At 42.0% G+C, this 17,340-nt stretch overlaps 1 protein-coding gene across 1 annotated transcript in view; it reads right to left on the bottom strand.

Moving 5' to 3' along the window:
* Window positions 1–17,340, bottom strand: part of LOC138963675 (pleckstrin homology domain-containing family G member 7-like) — a gene marked incomplete in the record, with an annotated part of 110,215 nt that overhangs the window by 62,892 nt on the left and 29,983 nt on the right. The window contains 1 exon segment of the mRNA XM_070335523.1: window positions 15,888–16,004. Coding sequence (XP_070191624.1) covers window positions 15,888–16,004 — 117 coding nt within the window.

The raw sequence follows: 17,340 nt of genomic DNA, 5'->3' as shown, positions 1-17,340 counted from the left end.
TCTGTGTGCTCTTCTTGTATTGCTAACGTTTTGGGTCTTTCTTGTCCTTCTGTGTGTCTGTGTGCTCTTCTTGTATTGCTAACGTTTTGGGTCTTTTCTTGTCTATCTGTGTGCCTCCGTCTGTCTTCGGTGTGTATGTCTGTATGTATACGTGTGTCTGTGTATTGCTAATGTTCTGTTTGTCTTGTCTACCTGTCTGCATGTCTCAATCGATCGTCCCTCCTCACCCCTCTTTGTTCGCAGATGACTTTAAAATAAGCTTAAAGGCTAGTCCAATTCTCACTTAATTCCCTGTCTATATATTATTATATGAAGTCTTATATCGCGCGCGTAGCTCCAGACTCGGACTCAAGGCGCAGGGATCTATTTATGCCGTGTGAGATGGAATGTTTTACACAATACATCACGCATTCACATCGACCAGCAGATCGCAGGCATTTCGGCGCATATCCTACTTTTCACGGCCTATTATTCCAAGTCACACGGGTATTTTGGTGGACATTTTTTTTATCTATGCCTTTACAATTTTGCCAGGAAAGACCCTTTTGTCAATCGTGGGATCTTTAACGTGCACACCCCTATATATCTGTTCCTGTCTCTCTGTCTCCTTTTCTCTCTCCCTCCTCCCCTCTCTCTCTCTCTATCACTCTCAAGTATACATTAATAGTGTTTTTCGTTTTGTCGGGAACATGTCCCGAATGGTTTAACTTGTGAGGGCGTTTAACAACATTTATCATCGTTCTGTTTTTGTGTGTGTTTTATTACATTTAGTCAAGTTTTGACTAAATGTTTTAACATAGAGGGGGAATCGAGACGAGGGTCGTGGTGTGTGTGTGTGTGTGTGTGTGTGTGTGTGTGTGTGTGTGTGTGTGTGTGTGTGTGTGTGTGTGTGTGTGTGTGTAGAGCGATTCAGAGTAAACTACTGGACCGATCTTTATGACATTTTACATGAGAGTTCCTGGGTATGGTATCCCCAGACGTTTTTTTCATTTTTTCGATAAATGTCTTTGATGACGTCATATCCGGCTTTTTGTAAAAGTTGAGGCGGCACTGTCACACCCTCATTTTTCAATCAAATTCATTGACAATTTTGTAAAGCAATCTTCGACAAAGGCCGGACTTTGGTATTGCATTTCAGCTTGGTGGCTTAAAAATAAATTAATGACTTTGGTCATTAACAAGAAGAGCAAACGCTCGATCGAGTCACTTTCGCAGTTCTGAATATTATATGAGGCATCAGATGGACAGGAAGAAATTGCTATTCACAACACAATGAGTCACGTTCACATAAAATTTGAGCCCGGTCACTTTTATAGTTTCCGAGAAAAGCCCAACGTTAAGTTGTGTGTTGCCGAACAGAAAAGGCTAGTTATCTCCCTTGTTTTTCTGATAACGTTCGTAAAAGGCTACAGATGTAAATACTTTGATGTAAAGAATAATCCTACAAAGTTTCAATCACATCCGATGAACTTTGTCAAAGATATAAAATGTCTAATTTTTCCTTTGACGCTGACCTGTGACCTTGAAAAAGGTCAAAGGTCAACGAAACCATCGTTAAAGTGTAGAGGTCATTGGAGGTCACGACTAAACAAAATATGAGCCCGATCGCTTTGATAGTTTCCGAGAAAAGTCCAACGTTAAGGTGGTGTCTACGGACGGCCGGCCGGACGGCCGGACGGCCGGCCGGCCGGACAGACTAACACTGACCGATTACATAGAGTCACTTTTTCTCAAGTGACTCAAAAATCTAAAAATTGTAAATTTTTGTTTATATAAAACGATCCAAATTTACGTTTATCTTTTTCTACATCATTTCCTGATTCCAAAAACATATAAATATGTTGGTTTAAACATAAGTTTATTTTAACAAAGGTTACAATCATGACATGTATACAAAGTTCACAGAAACAGCAACAAGCTAGAAGCTTATAGTGGTGTTCCTGCATGACATTACAACATAAGGCGGTAACGGGTGAAAAATTTGTCTCAATAAACCAAATCTATTAATAACGTAATGAACGTTGCATAATGATTATAAAGAAAGACAGTAAAGGAAGGAAGGAGGGAAAGAAGATGAATAAAAGAAGAGGGATGGGTAGGAGATGTGCAGAAGTTTAAGTTGTTGTCCGGCTTGTAGAGCATTTATTCTGACTTACCCAAAGCGGCCTGAACGTTCAATGAACGAGTGTACGGTGGAAAAAATTTTCCTGTTCAAATCTAAAGAATACTGTCTGTATGTTATATTCGGATTAAAAACAAGCTCTGAAAATTAGAAATATAAAAATTATGATCAAAATTAAATTTCCGAAATCACAACAATTTCATCTTATTCCTTGTCGGTTCCTGATTCCAAAAACATATAGATATGATATGTTTGGATTAAAAACACGCTCAGAAAGTTAAAACGAAGAGAGGCACAGAAAAGCGTGCTATGCAGCACAGCGAAACCACTACCGCGCTAAACAGGCTCGTCAGTTTCACTCCGTTTTGCACACGCGGCGGACTACGGTCATTGTGAAAAAATGCAGTGTGTTCAGTTTCATTCTGTGAGTTTCACAGCTTGACTAAATGTAGGAATTTCGCCTTACGCGACTTGTTTAATTGTTCGTCTCAAGGAGAGATTGTAGGAAAAAGCCCGACCTTAAAATCTTCATCCATGTAAAATAAAGTTCGGTTCAGTTCAGTTCTCTCCCTCCATCTGTTTCTCTCTATTCTTCTCTCTCACACGCTCTCTCATTTTGAATGTCCACGTGCGCAAACCGATCTCCTATTCCAGGCAGCATATCTCTCTCTTTCCCTCATTGTCACGCCGCTCTCATCCTCACGAATATCACGAGCGCTAAATCTTCATGAATGTGCCAGTGTCTGGTCAGCCATCGATAAGGTCATTTCTCGAAGGGGGAGACAGATTGGGGATTTGCCGGACAGTTTGGGAAGGGAGGGGGGTGGGTGGGGGGGGGGGGGGCAAGGGGGGTGGGGGGGGCACAATCTCGTCTGGTCAGCGAAAAGCTAATTTCAGTAAGGATGAAATCCTTATGCCACATTATCCTCCGTCTCACTCTGGTTTTTTTTATCCCTTTATCCCAATTATATAGGTCAAGACTCAAAATTCTATGAAGACTAAAATGATTACCTTTACTGTTCGATTTAGACACGATTTGACTTCTTTTCCTTCTCAACGAGTATCACGAGCCACTTTTCTCATCCGTCTCATTCTCAGGCTTGTCATCCCTTTATTCCAATTACTTAGATCTTCTTCTTCTTCTTCTTCTGCGTTCGTGGGCTGAAACTCCCAGGGATTTGTACGTGTATGACCGTTTTTCCCCCGCCATTCAGGCAGCCATACGCCGCTTTCGGAGGAAGCATGCTGGGTATTTTCGTGTTTCTATAACCCACCCCACTCTGACATGGATTACAGGATCTTTTCCGTGCGCACTTGGTTTTGTGCTTGCGTGTACACACGAAGGGGGATAAGGCACTAGCAGGTCTGCACATAAGTTGACCTGGGAGATCGGAAAAATCTCCACCTTGACCCACCAGGCGCGGCCGGGATTCGAACCCACGACCTCCCGCTTTAGAGACCGGCGTCTTACCACTAAGCCATTGCGCCCGTCCATTGCTTAGATCAAGACTGAAGATTCTATTAAGACTAAAATTATTACCTTTTCTGTTTAATCTTGACACGATTTGTCTCCTTTTCCTTCTCAACGAGTATCACGAGCCACTTTTCTCATCCGTCTCATTCTCAGGCTTGTCATCCCTTTATTCCAATCACTTAGATCAAGACTGAAGATTCTATTAAGACTAAAATGCCAACATTTGTTTGATTTCGACACGCTTTCTCTCCTTTTCCTTCTCAACGAGTATCACGAGCCACTTTTCTCATCCGTCTCATTCTCAGGCTTGATATCTCTTTATTCCAATTACATAGGTCCAGACTGAAGATGCTATCAAAACTAAAATGCTAACCGCTATTGTTTAATCTCGACACGCTTTCTATCCGTTTTCTCCTCAACGAGTATCATCAACCAGTTTGAAAAGAACTTCTTCCACTCGTCAGATTCTCATCTGTCTCATTCTCAGGCTTATCCATCCCTCTATCCCTCTCTCTCATTTCTCATTATACTTTATTATCCCATTGCTGGGATATTCGGGTCGCTTCCTCCCAGTGTAAAGTCAGCAACAACGAGAATCGCTCTACCGAGGTGTGTGCGTGTTTTGGTGTAATCAGCCACCCGCACTTACGGCAGAATAACCGAGGTTTTTACATGACGCGGGGGCGGGACATGGATACCTTGTTTTTTGTCTACACATAAAGTTGACCCGTGTCCATCCCGGCCTGGATTCGAACCAGTGACCCTAGGACCACAAGTCAAGTGCTCTACCAACGGAGGCACACGAGCCCCGTGCATCTCAATACATTGGTCTCTTCACTCACGACCCGCTTTTTCTCCTTTTTCGCTTCTTGAGTATCACGAGCGCTGAAGCCCGATGACAGTGCCGGTGTCTGGTCAGCCAGCAATAAGGTCATTTCACGAAGGGGGAGACAGATCGGGGCTGTGCTGGACCGTACCGTCGGGGAGGGACAATTGTCTAGTCAGTCCCCTATGGTCGCTCCTCCGTTTAACGGTCAGGCGCGACAGACCAGGGATGGCCGGACACTTTGAGCGATGAAAGCCACTACTGACCGCTAGCCCAGGGGGAAAGGGTGTTGATGAGAGAGTAGAAGGATGAGGAGAGAGAGAGGGGGGGAGTGATTAAGCGATAGAGAGAGAGAGACTGGGAAAGAGAGAGAGAGAGAGAGAGAGAGAGAGGGAAAGAGAGAGAGAGAGAGAGAGAGAGAGAGAGCGAGCGAGCGAGCGAGCGAGAGAGAGAGAGAGAGCAACAGAGGGAGAGACAGAGAGACAGAGAGCAACAGAGAGAGACAGAGAGAGAGCGACAGAGAGAGAGAGAGAGAGCGAGAGAGAGAGAGAGCGAGAGAGAGAGAGAGAGAGAGAGAGAGAGAGAGAGAGCGAGAGAGAGAAAGAGAGAGAGAGAGAGCGAGAGAGAGAGAGAGAGAGAGAGAGAGAGAGAGAGAGAGAGAGAGAGAGAGAGAAGAGAGAGAGCAACAAAGAGAGAAAGAGAGAGTGGCTGGATGACATTAGCCAGAAGAGCCAGGACGCTCCAGGGAATATATATCACATTACCCGTCATAATGTCAACGGCCAGTCACTCTACCTAAATTGACATTCTATGAAGAACACCCCCCCCCCCTTTGCTCCCTACCCCCCTCACACTGTTGCACTTATCCCCCATGTAAAAGCATGGACAGATTAATCGTTATGTGGATCATAGTTTACATTGAAAGGAATGTATATTCAAAGCAAGCGTAAATAGTAACATACGATTTACACCCCTGTTTACTTTTACTTTATTTGGTGTTTAACGTCGTTTTCAACCATTCAAGGTTATATCGCGACGGGGAAAGGGGGAATATGGGATAGGGGAAAGGGGGGAGATGGGATAGAGCCACTTGTTATTTGTTTCTTGTTCACAAAAGCACTAATCAAAAAAATTGCTCCAGGGGCTTGCAACGTAGTACAATATATGACCTTACTGGGAGAATGCAAGTTTCCAGTACAAAGGACTTAACATTTCTTACATACTGCTTGACTAAAATCTGTACAAACATTGACTATATTCTATACAAGAAACACTTAACAAGGGTAAAAGGAGAAACAGAACCGTTAGTCGCCTCTTACGACATGCTGGGTAGCATCGGGTAAATTCTTTCTTGTCCCAACCAATATGGGACTCCCCCTAACCCGCGGGGGGTATTTACACCCCTGTAAACTGGTTACTGACCAAACAAGAAGCAGAAGAGGAGGGGGTGGAAAGTAAGCAGAAGAAGGAGGGGACGAGGAGGGGGGGGGGGGGGCGAGAAAGCAAGAAAGGAGGAGGAGTATTCACACACGAAGCAGGAAGAGGAGGACGAGGGGAGGGGACGAGGAGAAGCATTCACACACGAAGAAGAAAGAGGGGGAGAAGGAGTTTCACACACGGAGGAAAAGGGGGAGGAGGAGGAAGAGGAGGAGAGGAGGATAGGAGGAGGAGCATTCACACACGAAGAAAAAAGAGGAGGGTGGGTAGAGAGGAGGGGAGAAGGAGGAGGAGGAGGAGCATTCACACACGAAGAAGAAGAAGGAAAAGAAGAAACAGAAGGATTAAGAGGGGAAGGGAGAAGGAGGAGGAGGAGGAGGAGTATTCGCAACCCTCTTCCATGGTGTTAAACATGCTCCACTTTTCACTGTTTCTCATTTTCCTTTTTTTTCCTGTCCTTTCATCTCAGAATTCCACTGACCCGCTTTTCCACATTCAATTCCCTTCCTCATCTTCAAAGCAAACTGTTAATCAAAATCGATCACGCGTGTTTTCACTTATTTTCCCGGTCCAGTCGTTCTGACATTTCGTCACTCTGTCTATATTCCCATTCGGCCACAGTTGACAAACAGTTCGATTCTGCCTCTCAGGTCAACTCCCTATTCGGTCACAATCCACAAACAGCTCGACACACATCAATCTCCTCTCTGTGTCTCTGTTTCTCTCTCTGTCGATCTCTGTGTCTCGTTTCGTCTTGTCTCTCTTTCTCTGTCTGTCTGTTTGTCTGTCTGTCCCGTCTGTCTGTATCTCTCTCTCTGTCTCTGCCTCTCTCTGTGTCTCGTTTCGTCTTGTCTCTCTTTCTCTGTCTGTCTGTCTGTCTGTCTGTCTGTCTCTCTCTGTCTCTGTCTCCCATTTTGTGTAGCTTTGCTGTTGTCAGGGGATAAAACGTTAAGAAGAAATCGGCGTCATTTCAATGTTAGCTGTTTTCTATGGCACCACAGTAAGACGTGTCTGAAGACTTTCAGCAGAAAGACTATGGATTTACTTTGACCCCACAATCCATAAGTACAACCCAATTTTTGATTTGAGTTATTCTGAATCATTCTAATTTCTGGACATACTCATCAAGGTCCAGCAGCTAAACTGTATGGTTGCTTATAATATAGTGTTTTTTTAATTGAATTAACGGTATATAGAATTGTGATACGGAGTTATCATTGCACTATCAATTTTGAATACCAAATGCTGGTTTAAACAATGTTTTATTTCAATCAGCTCTTAAAACACCACTTTTCTGCTCCAACAGATACTTTTTCCACCAAAACTGTTTCCTTTTGCGACCGAAACATACAACCGGCACGTAACTAGCTATGCAATATTGTTGAGCCATAGGCAATCATCATTTTTGATGATTGCCTTTTTGCATCAGAAACACGAGCGAACTGCGAATTACACAAAAGTCAAAAACTCACAAAAATCGACAAATGACAGCGAAGGCACAGAAAACGGCAACTGATGGCGTTGTGGGCTCTCAAGTGCGACTAATGCTTTTTGCTTGTAACGGTTTGGAATTCAGACCCTCCAGAGCATCGTTAATCAAACAAAAAAAGAAGAAAGAAAAACACTCGGTTCAAGGTTTTTGACCGCTGAAGTCATCAGACTTGCGCAGAAATGTCATTTCTCCTTTTTGAAATTTCTCCTGAAATTTCTCCTTGTTAATATTTTTTAGGCTGAGAGCGCACAAAGCAGGACATGCTAAGTCTTTGATTCTATCCGGGACCAACAGAAATTGCTATAGATAGTTCTGATCAGGAAGGTGTCCTCGAATAGCAAATCAAAATAACAACCCAGAACAAAAACAACAATACACCAAACAAACACATTAATGTAAAATGTACAACTATCCACAGTAATCAGACATACTGATGAGTCGTGAGTTTCAAGTGGAAAGATGCTTCTGGTCAGTAAGAACATCAAGAACAGAACAGCGTAGACCTCAACGTACATTCTTCAAATGGGAACGTTTTAAAAGGACCACAACCATCTTGAATGAATCCAGCCTACACAAAATAACTTGGAAGAACTATAGGGACTATTTCTACGTAGGAATCTATTCTACCTAGTACCAGTTCTATTCCACACAGTCACGTGGTCCCATTACGCTCAAGGGATAACTAGGGGCGACAACCTGACGAGGAAAAGACGAGAAATCGATCAGCCTTTTACGTCCCCTTGTCGCAGTAAACCCGCGGCAGAGCAAAGGGAGGCAATAATAGCCTCGGGAAAACAATCAACACAGTTACCTTCCACGAGGCTGTCGTGAAGCCTTTAAGTGTCCACCCCTAAGCCATCGCGGAGAGAGAAGATGCTTTGGAGTTCAAGATCCGGTGAACGGTTTAAAAGCTTTTTTTTTGTTGCTTTTTCTCTCTCTCACAGTCACACGCTTTTTGTTTCTCTCGCCCACCATTTTTCTGTCAACTTTTGTGAATGGGAGAAAAACAGCAAGAGCGTAAAATGGTGTTGATGTTTACACATGTGTGGCGTTCCTGAGTTTGACAGATAGAGAAAATGTAAACATTAAACCTGTCTTTCTCAGCCAATTTTTCTTACACAGAGGGAGGGAGAAACTTTTCGTCTGTCTTATTTTTCTTTCTTTGTTAAACTGTGAATGGGGTTAAACAGAAAGAACAGACCGTAAAACTGCGTTGATGATTTACACATCACTACGTTCCACAGTTTGACAGATACAGCCCAGTGGAAACTTATAAACATCAAACCATTTTCTCAGACATATTTTTTTCACAGAGGGAGGCAGAAAAGTTGTGTTTGTCTCATTTTTCTCTCTGCTCTTTGTGAATGGGGTAAACGTAGCGTAAAACTGCGTTGATGTTTACACATGTATGATGTTCCTCTGTTCGACAGATACAGCTCACTGCCGAAATGTGAACAGCAAACCAGCTCTCTCTCTCTTTCTCTCTATCCACTCTCTTTCTCTCTCTCTCTCTCTCTCTCTCTCTCTCTCTCTCTCTCTCTCTCTCTCTCTCTCTCTCTCTCGGAAATATTTCTTTCACAGAGAAAGGCATAAACTTTTTGTTTTTCCTTTGTTACTTTTTTTTTACATTTAGTCAAGTTTTGACTAAATGTTTTAACATAGAGGGGGGAATCGAGACGAGGGTCGTGGTGTATGTGTGGCTGTCTGTCTGTCTGTGTGTGTGTGTAGAGCGATTCAGACTAAACTACTGGACCGATCTTTATGAAATTTGATATGAGAGATTCTGTGTATGATATCCTCAGACGTTTTTTTTCATTTTTTTGATAAATGTCTTTGATGACGTCATATCCGGCTTTTCGTGAAAGTTGAGGCGGCACTGTCACGCTCTCATTTTTCAACCAAATTGGTTGAAATTTTGGTCAAGTAATCTCCGACAAAGCCCGGACTTCGGTATTGCATTTCAGCTTGGTGGCTTAAAAATTAATTAATGACTTTGGTCATTAAAAATCTGAAAATTGTAAAAAAAGTATTTTTTTTATAAAACGATCCAAATTTACGTTCATCTTATTCTCCATCATTTTCTCATTCCAAAAACATATAAATATGTTATATTCGGATTAAAAACAAGCTCTGAAAATTAAAAATATAAAAATTATGATCAAAATTAAATTTTCGAAATCAATTTAAAAACACTTTCATCGTATTCCTTGTCGGTTCCTGATTCCAAAAACATATAGATATGATATGTTTGGATTGAAAACACGCTCAGAAAGTTAAAACGAAGAGAGGTACAGTAAACACGAAACGTAAAATTGAAAAACTTCGTCGAAAGTAACTATGTATCCGGCATAATTCTATATCTAACATAGCTATTTGCCTTCTGAATTTTGTGACACAAGCTAAGATCCCTTTTTTGTCAACAACAATCATCAATCCCATTATGACAAAGGGACAAAATGAATGCATAACTACGATAATATCAATATTTCACATCAAAGGTGATAAATCCAGAGTCCTAAGTATGTAAAATACACTAAGATTTTACAACGTTTCTCCGTGCAAAACCTACTTTCACAGCAATATTGTTTCTGTCGCGCTTGCTTCCTCCAAAAATTCAACTTTTGCAGTATGTCATCAGGATTGAATTACGCAGACAAAACGGGACAATGTTAACCCTTAAAATAGAACTTCAAACCAAGGTCTCTTCTTTTTTGCAGACAGCTAAGGCACTTTCACGGCCATTAAAGATCTAAGGACGTCATCAATGGGAAATAATTCAGACCATGTTGCTTTATTACTCTCAGACGACTGAATCCGTACTACACGTACTCTATTATAACTCAAATCTTGACCGCCTCTCAGATGTTCTTGGGATGTTATCAATCGAACTATACTGAGACCCTATTCCTTTCTCTTGCCGTACACGGCGGACATTTCCCAGCGCTATAAAAGAAATATATACAGGAAAATGGTGTCCATTATATTCTTGTGTTCTTCGCAGACGGCGGAAATGTTCCAGCGATTAAAACGAAAGAAAGCAGAAAGAAATAATGGAGAGAAAAAATCCAGCGTCTATGATATACAGCAGAAAACATGCTAGCCTCGATCAAAGTGCCAATCCCAAAACTCCCCTCTAGCTTCCGCCTGGGGGAAATGCCGGAAATGTCGCCAATAATGGGCAATGAGGGAAGGGAGGGAATGCGATGAAAAACTTCATCTCATTTTCACTTCCGTAGCGTCTGGGTCGGCCGCTGATCGACGTGCCGCGATAGCTTAGGGGTATCGACAAGTAATCTCGGCAAACCTAGCGTCAAGACGTAACACTATTCTACTAAGAGTGTACGAAGTTCCTACCTACTAGTAATAGTGCTAGCTTGTTTGTTCCGCTGTCTGTTCTGTTAACTGGGTTTTGTCATCATTTTCACGAGTTTTCATTCACAAGCACCTGGTAAATAAATCTCATGTTCCCCGGGGAATAAATCCCCGGTTACCATAGTTGCAGGAAGCCCTATTACATGGATAATCAAAAGCAAACCCAATAGAAACGCTCGAGGATTCTTCGGCTCTTTTCATTGGCGTTTCCCCAGACCTAAACAGACGACAAGACACTGCTTTGCAAAGTTCCAAAAACCAACTGGCAAACGTAAACAAAACAAGTCGCGTAAGGCGAAAATACAATATTTAGTCAAGTAGCTGTCGAACTCACAGAATGAACCTGAACGCAACGCAATGCAGCAAGACCGTATACATCGTCACTCCACCGCCCGTGGCAAAGGCAGTGCCCGTGGAATTGACAAGAAGAGCGGGGTATTCGTTGCGCTGAGAAGGATAGCACGCTTTTCTGTACCTCTCTTCGTTTTAACTTTCTGAGCGTGTTTTTAATCCAAACATATCATATCTATATATTTTTGGAATCAGGAACCGACAAGGAATAAGATGAAAGTGTTTTTAAATTTTTTTTTTACAATTTTCAGATTTTTAATGACCAAAGTCATTAATTAATTTTTAAGCCACCAAGCTGAAATGCAATACCGAACCCCGGGCTTCGTCGAAGATTACTTGACCAAAATTTCAACCAATTTGGTTGAAAAATGAGGGCGTGACAGTGCCGCCTCAACTTTCACGAAAAGCCGGATATGACGTCATCAAAGACATTTATCAAAAAAATGAAAAAAACGTTCGGGGATTTCATACCCAGGAACTCTCATGTCAAATTTCATAAAGATCGGTCCAGTAGTTTAGTCTGAATCGCTCTACACACACACACACACACGCACACACACACACACACACACACACACACACGCACGCACATACACCACGACCCTCGTTTCGATTCCCCCTCGATGTTAAAATATTTAGTCAAAACTTGACTAAATATAAAAACAAAACTACTTCAATAAATTCGTCACAAACAAATGAAACCTACCGATATGTCATGTCTTCTTACAAAGTCATGGAGTGCGTGTATCTTTGTGTGAGAAACACGAACGTCAAGTTCAAGTCAAACCAATTGACCCCTGAGCTGACACACACATTTTGACCCGTGCACAAGACGTTGTATCGATAAACGAAGCACAAATAAGAAATAATGATAAAAACAAAGAAAATAGCAACAAGATATGCAAACATCTCACAAAGCCGAGCAAGCAGATTGACAGGTCTAATGAAAAACAAAGAGGTACTGAGTCGGAAACAAGATCGCGATTCTTTCCTTCGCTGCACGACGCAAATCTTCTGTGACCTTTGACTCAACGTAGCTTCCACATTCGATTACTAAGCTTAATACTCACAACTGAAAGCCGAGGGAGTGGAATACCGAGATGAACAAACAGAACTGTGCATCCTCAAACCTGACATAGTCATCCCAACATTTTATGAACTCTAAATTACAGAAAGTTGCTTTCACACGCCAGCTTTGATTGCCAGTGGTTATCCGCACGGAACTCGTGTGGTTATCAGCACGGAACCCGTGTTTCAAAGCATGGCTCCCTGTGTTGATTGTTATCTTATTTTCTCACTACCAAAATGATGACAAAAACGATGTTTGGTGGTTTGTTGTCAGACCAGCTTTTTTTGTCGGTCCTCGGGGGGCATATCGACTTTTGTTTCATATTTATTGACCGCGGCCTTCGGCCTTGGTCAATAGATATGAAACAAAAGACGATATGCTCCCCCTCGGACGACAAAAAAGCTGGTCTGTCAACAACCCATCAAACATCTTATAATGTCCCTTTTGTTGTACGATCCATTGTCTGTCTGTGCTGTTAATTGTTTTCTAGCTTTTCTTTTGTCTGTTCCATTGTCTGTGTATTCTGTTAACAGTTGCCTGTCTTTTCTTTTGTCTGTTCCATTGTCTGTCTGTTCTGTTAACTATTTTCTGTCTTTTCTTTTGTCTGTTCCATTGTCTGTCTGTTCTGTTAACTGTTTTTTGTCTGTTCTTTTGTCTGTTCCATTGCCTGGCTGTTAAAAGTTTCCTGTCTTTTTGTTGTCTGTTCTCCATTGTCTGTCTTTTCTGTTAACCGTTTTCTGTCTTTTATTTTGTGTGTTCCATTGTCTGTTCTGGTAACTACTTTCTGTCTTTTCTGTTGTCTGTTTTATTGACTGTCTGCTCTGTTAACCGATTTCTGTCTTTCTTTTGTCCTTTCCAATGTTTGTCTGTTCTGTTGAACGTTGTGGGTCTTTTGGGGGGTCTGTTTCATTGTCTGTCTCTGTCAACTGTTTTTCGTCTTTTCTGTGGTTTTCTCTATCAGGTACCGTCTCTGAACAGCTAGTGCTGTATTCATTGTTCTGTTCCAGCAATATCCTGTAGGCAACAAATAAAGGAGCACCACAACTCAACAAACTTAATTCTGTATGTTACGTTTATCCCATCTCTCTCTCTCTCTCTCTCTCTCTCTCTCTCTCTCTCTCTCTCTCTCTCTCTCTCTCTCTCTCTCTCTCTCTCTCTCTCTCTCTCTCTCTCTCATTTAATGAGAATAGTATAATCCTGATTGTTATGTTCCTTTCGGATACAGTCACTCATTCTTTGAATTAACGTTTTTTTCACGAATTTATGATGTTCTGCACAATATCCATCTTTTTGCAGAGTTGATGTACTATTGCATATTATTTTGACCTCACACATTTTTTGCTTTGCACCTAGTCATAAACATTTATACCGGCACGGTTGGCCTAGTGGTAAGGCGTCCGCCCCGTGATCGGGAGGTCGTGGGTTCGAACCCCGGCCGGGTCATACTTAAGACTTTAAAATTGGCAATCTAGTGGCTGCTCCGCCTGGCGTTTGGCATTATGGGGTTAGTGCTAGGACTGGTTGGTCCGGTGTCAGAATAATGTGACTGGGTGAGACATGAAGCCTGTGCTGCGACTTCTGTCTTGTGTGTGGCGCACGTTATATGTCAAAGCAGCACCGCCCTGATATGGCCCTTCGTGGTCGGCTGGGCGTTAAGCAAACAAACAAACAAATAAACATTTATGACCTACAATGTTTCTAAATAATGCGCTTATGTACACATAAACTTATACTATTTAAATAATTATGTATTCATGTAGTAGTAGTTAATATTATATAGTAGATTTAGTCCCTCTTTAGGGCGAGGGCCAGATTCAAAAAAAGTATTACTATGCTTATTCTGTATATACCCTCGTAAAATAAAGAATTGTCATTGTCATTGTCTCTCTCTCTCTTTCTTATTCTTCAGAACTTCAATTTCATGCACAACGTTCAAATTGTCAACGACTGCTCTCTCTCTCTCTCTTTTTCTCTCTCTCTCCCTCTTATACTAATTGCTTCGTTTAGAAATAAAACGTTGTGGCACGATTCAAGGTCGTCTTTCGAAATAATACCGTATTTTTTTCTCTCTGAAGTTTATTCTTCAGAAGTCAATTACATAATGGACGTTCAAAATGTCAACGACTGCTCTCCCTCTCTCTCTCTCTCTCTCTCTCTCTCTCTCTCTCTCTCTCTCTCTCTCTCTCTCTCTCTCTCTCTCTCTCTCTCTCTCTCTCTCTCTCTCTCTCTCTCTCTCTCAATGCAAATTACAATTGTATGTTTCATGCACTTTATATTCCGATTATATGCATCGATTTCATATCTGATCTGGAAATTGTAATAATCAATACAATGATTAATGCAATCAATTATCTATCCATCCATCCATCCATCCATCCATCTCTCTCTCAGTCTCTCTTCGTCTGTATTAAGTTCTCCATGGCTCTCTCTCTCTCTCTCTCTCTCTCTCTCTCTCTCTCTCTCTCTCTCTCTCTCTCTCTCTCTCTCTCAATTGCTTCGTTTGGAAATAAAACGTTTTGACACGATTCAAGGTTGTATTCAGAAAAAAAATGCCGTTTTATTTCTCTAATAACATACTAGACGTTCAAAATGTCGACGACTGCCATCCCCCCCCCCCCCCCTCCGCCCCCTTCTTGTCTTCTGAGGCGGTGGACTACCGTGTCTCTATTATTGTCTGTAACGATTTGCACTCTCAGGGGGTTTGCTGTCACGCGAGCGTTTGTTAGGGCAGTCGGGTGGTGAGTGTGTGGTGCATTGAAAACATGAGAAATTAGGAAATGGGAGTTACAAGGAGAAAACAATTCACTCAAGACATGACTGACGCAATAGGCGAAAAGACACACAGAGAAAAGGGTGGATTTGGATACTTGAAAGATCTTACATTTTGCAGTTAAAATGGGTTTTCGTTAGGTAAAAGGTTGCAAGCAAGGCTAAGAAAAGACAATACATTACAAGACAAGACAGGGCATGGCAAGATAAGACAAGACAACACGAGAGAAGACAAGACAAGACAAGACAAGGAAGGTAAAGGTTGCCAGAAAGGTCAAGAGATGACAATACAAGACAAGACAAGGCATGGCAAGATAAGACAAGACAAGACAAGTCAGGAAAAGATTGCCAGGAAGGCCAATAGAGGGATGACAAGACAAGACAAGACAAGGCATGGCAAGACAAGACAAGACAAGGCATGGCAAGACAAGACAAGACAAGACAAGACAATACAGGACAAGACAAGGCAAGTTAGGAAAAGGTTGCCAGCAAGGCCAAGAAAAGACTATAAAGACAAGGCATGGCAAGACAAGACAAGACAAGACAATACCAGACAATACCAGACCAGACAAAACAAGGCACGACAAAACAATGCAAAACAAGGCAAGACAAGACAAGACAAGACAATAAGAATGTCGAGATATGACATGCCTGGTGCGATTGTTGACAAGACTCTTCTCAAATTTCAAGAGAATCACAAGAGACAGAGTCTAGAAAAGAACGTATACACACAAACTATTTATACCAATTGTTTTTTAAACAACGAAGAAATAATTATCGTTTAGTTTTCGAGAGAGAGAGAGAGAGAGAGAGAGAGAGAGAGAGAGAGAGAGAGAGAGAGAGAGAGAGAGAGAGAGAGAGAGAGAGAGAGAGAGAGAGAGAGAGAGAGGAGGGGAGGAGAGTCTTCGGGGGCTGGAGAAGGACAGAATATACCAGCAATGGAGCCACTCAAATCACTGAGACATAACAACTTACCTTTGTTTCATAAATGGCAGCCCGTCTACCCCTCCTTGCCACGGGAGGTGACGGCTCGTGCTCCCCTTCATTCTCTGAACCCGAAGTAAGGCTGCCCGAACTTAACCGTCTGGGGGGCTGCAAATACACAAGACATACTCTTCATAACCTAAAATAAATGAACTGTGTTTCAATTTCGTTTTTTTTCTCTTCAGGGTTATCACTGATGCGTGTGTGTGTGTGTGTGTGTGTGTGTGTGTGTGTGTGTGTGTGTGTGTGTGTGTGTGTGTGTGTGTGTTTAACTGTGTGTATGTGTGTGTTTTGTGTAATCACAGACGCAGAAGAGAAATAAAAATAAATGCAAGAAAAAAGTAAAAACGGAGTAAATGTCTCACCGACCGATCCACTGGGGGGGGGGGGGGGGGGGGGGGGGTAGAGAGAGATAATCCACATACGTGCTTCTCTCCGTTTACTCTTATACGAATACTTTCTTCTCGGAAAGTACAACAAAACTTGACTAAATATAAAAAGAAAAGAAATGACAGTAAATAAAGCAAATCCGTTGACTGGGCGCAATGGCACGCAAACAAACTCTATGCCGACAGTGCGACGAATTAATTTCCCTCTTGACCTTTTCCTATTCGCAATTGGCTCTGCCCATGAACGGGTTCGCCTACACTTAGCTCCGTTCATAAACGGCTCGGATCGATAGCCGAAAATGAAGAATTTGGGTCAAAAGGGCGGACGAGATTTGATGCATTTTTTTGTGAATGTCTGTTTTTCTGGTATCAAATCGACACTTGTATCAGTTTATGCCCCAGCACAAGCCATTCAAAACGAATGAATTCTGTCATTCGACAACATTGCATCGTGTCTTCTGTGGAGAGAGAGAGAGAGAGAGAGAGAGAGAGAGAGAGAGAGAGAGAGAGAGAGAGAGAGAGAGAGAGAGAGAGAGAGACAGAGAGAGAGAGAGAGAGAGAGAGAGAGAGAGAGAGAGAGAGAGAGAGAGAGAGAGAGAGAGAGAGAGAGAGAGAGAGAATTAACTTCCATTGATGCATCGCTTCATGTATGTGGAGAGGGAGGCAGAGAGATCAACTCAAATGACTGTATCAAATTTTATTTTATGAGCGTTGAAACACATACCTAGAAATGAATAATAGGCTAATAATAATAAATGGATGTTTAATACCAAGAACATCAGAATAAAACACCTGAAGTAATACATGAACATAATCAAATGATAAACATTACCTCGCCTGCATGAGAATATCTACTTCTTCGAGAACACTCGACACAACAAAAACATGAAAACCGACACGCCACGGCTACGAGCTCTGAAAATACACCCGTATGCACAAAATAGTTTTGCTAAATGTGTATTCAAGCCCGATCTTAAATATATATGCTATGTTGCGAAATGAAAGTCGGCTGGTTTGCTCCGGTCAGAACGGGTTTAATCCCAGTAATAATAATA

This window comes from Littorina saxatilis, linkage group LG4 (assembly GCF_037325665.1).
Source record: "Littorina saxatilis isolate snail1 linkage group LG4, US_GU_Lsax_2.0, whole genome shotgun sequence".
Classification (NCBI taxonomy): Eukaryota; Metazoa; Mollusca; class Gastropoda; order Littorinimorpha; family Littorinidae; genus Littorina; species Littorina saxatilis.
Note: the sequence above shows the minus strand (reverse complement) of the source record. Positions and strands in the feature narration are given on the sequence as shown.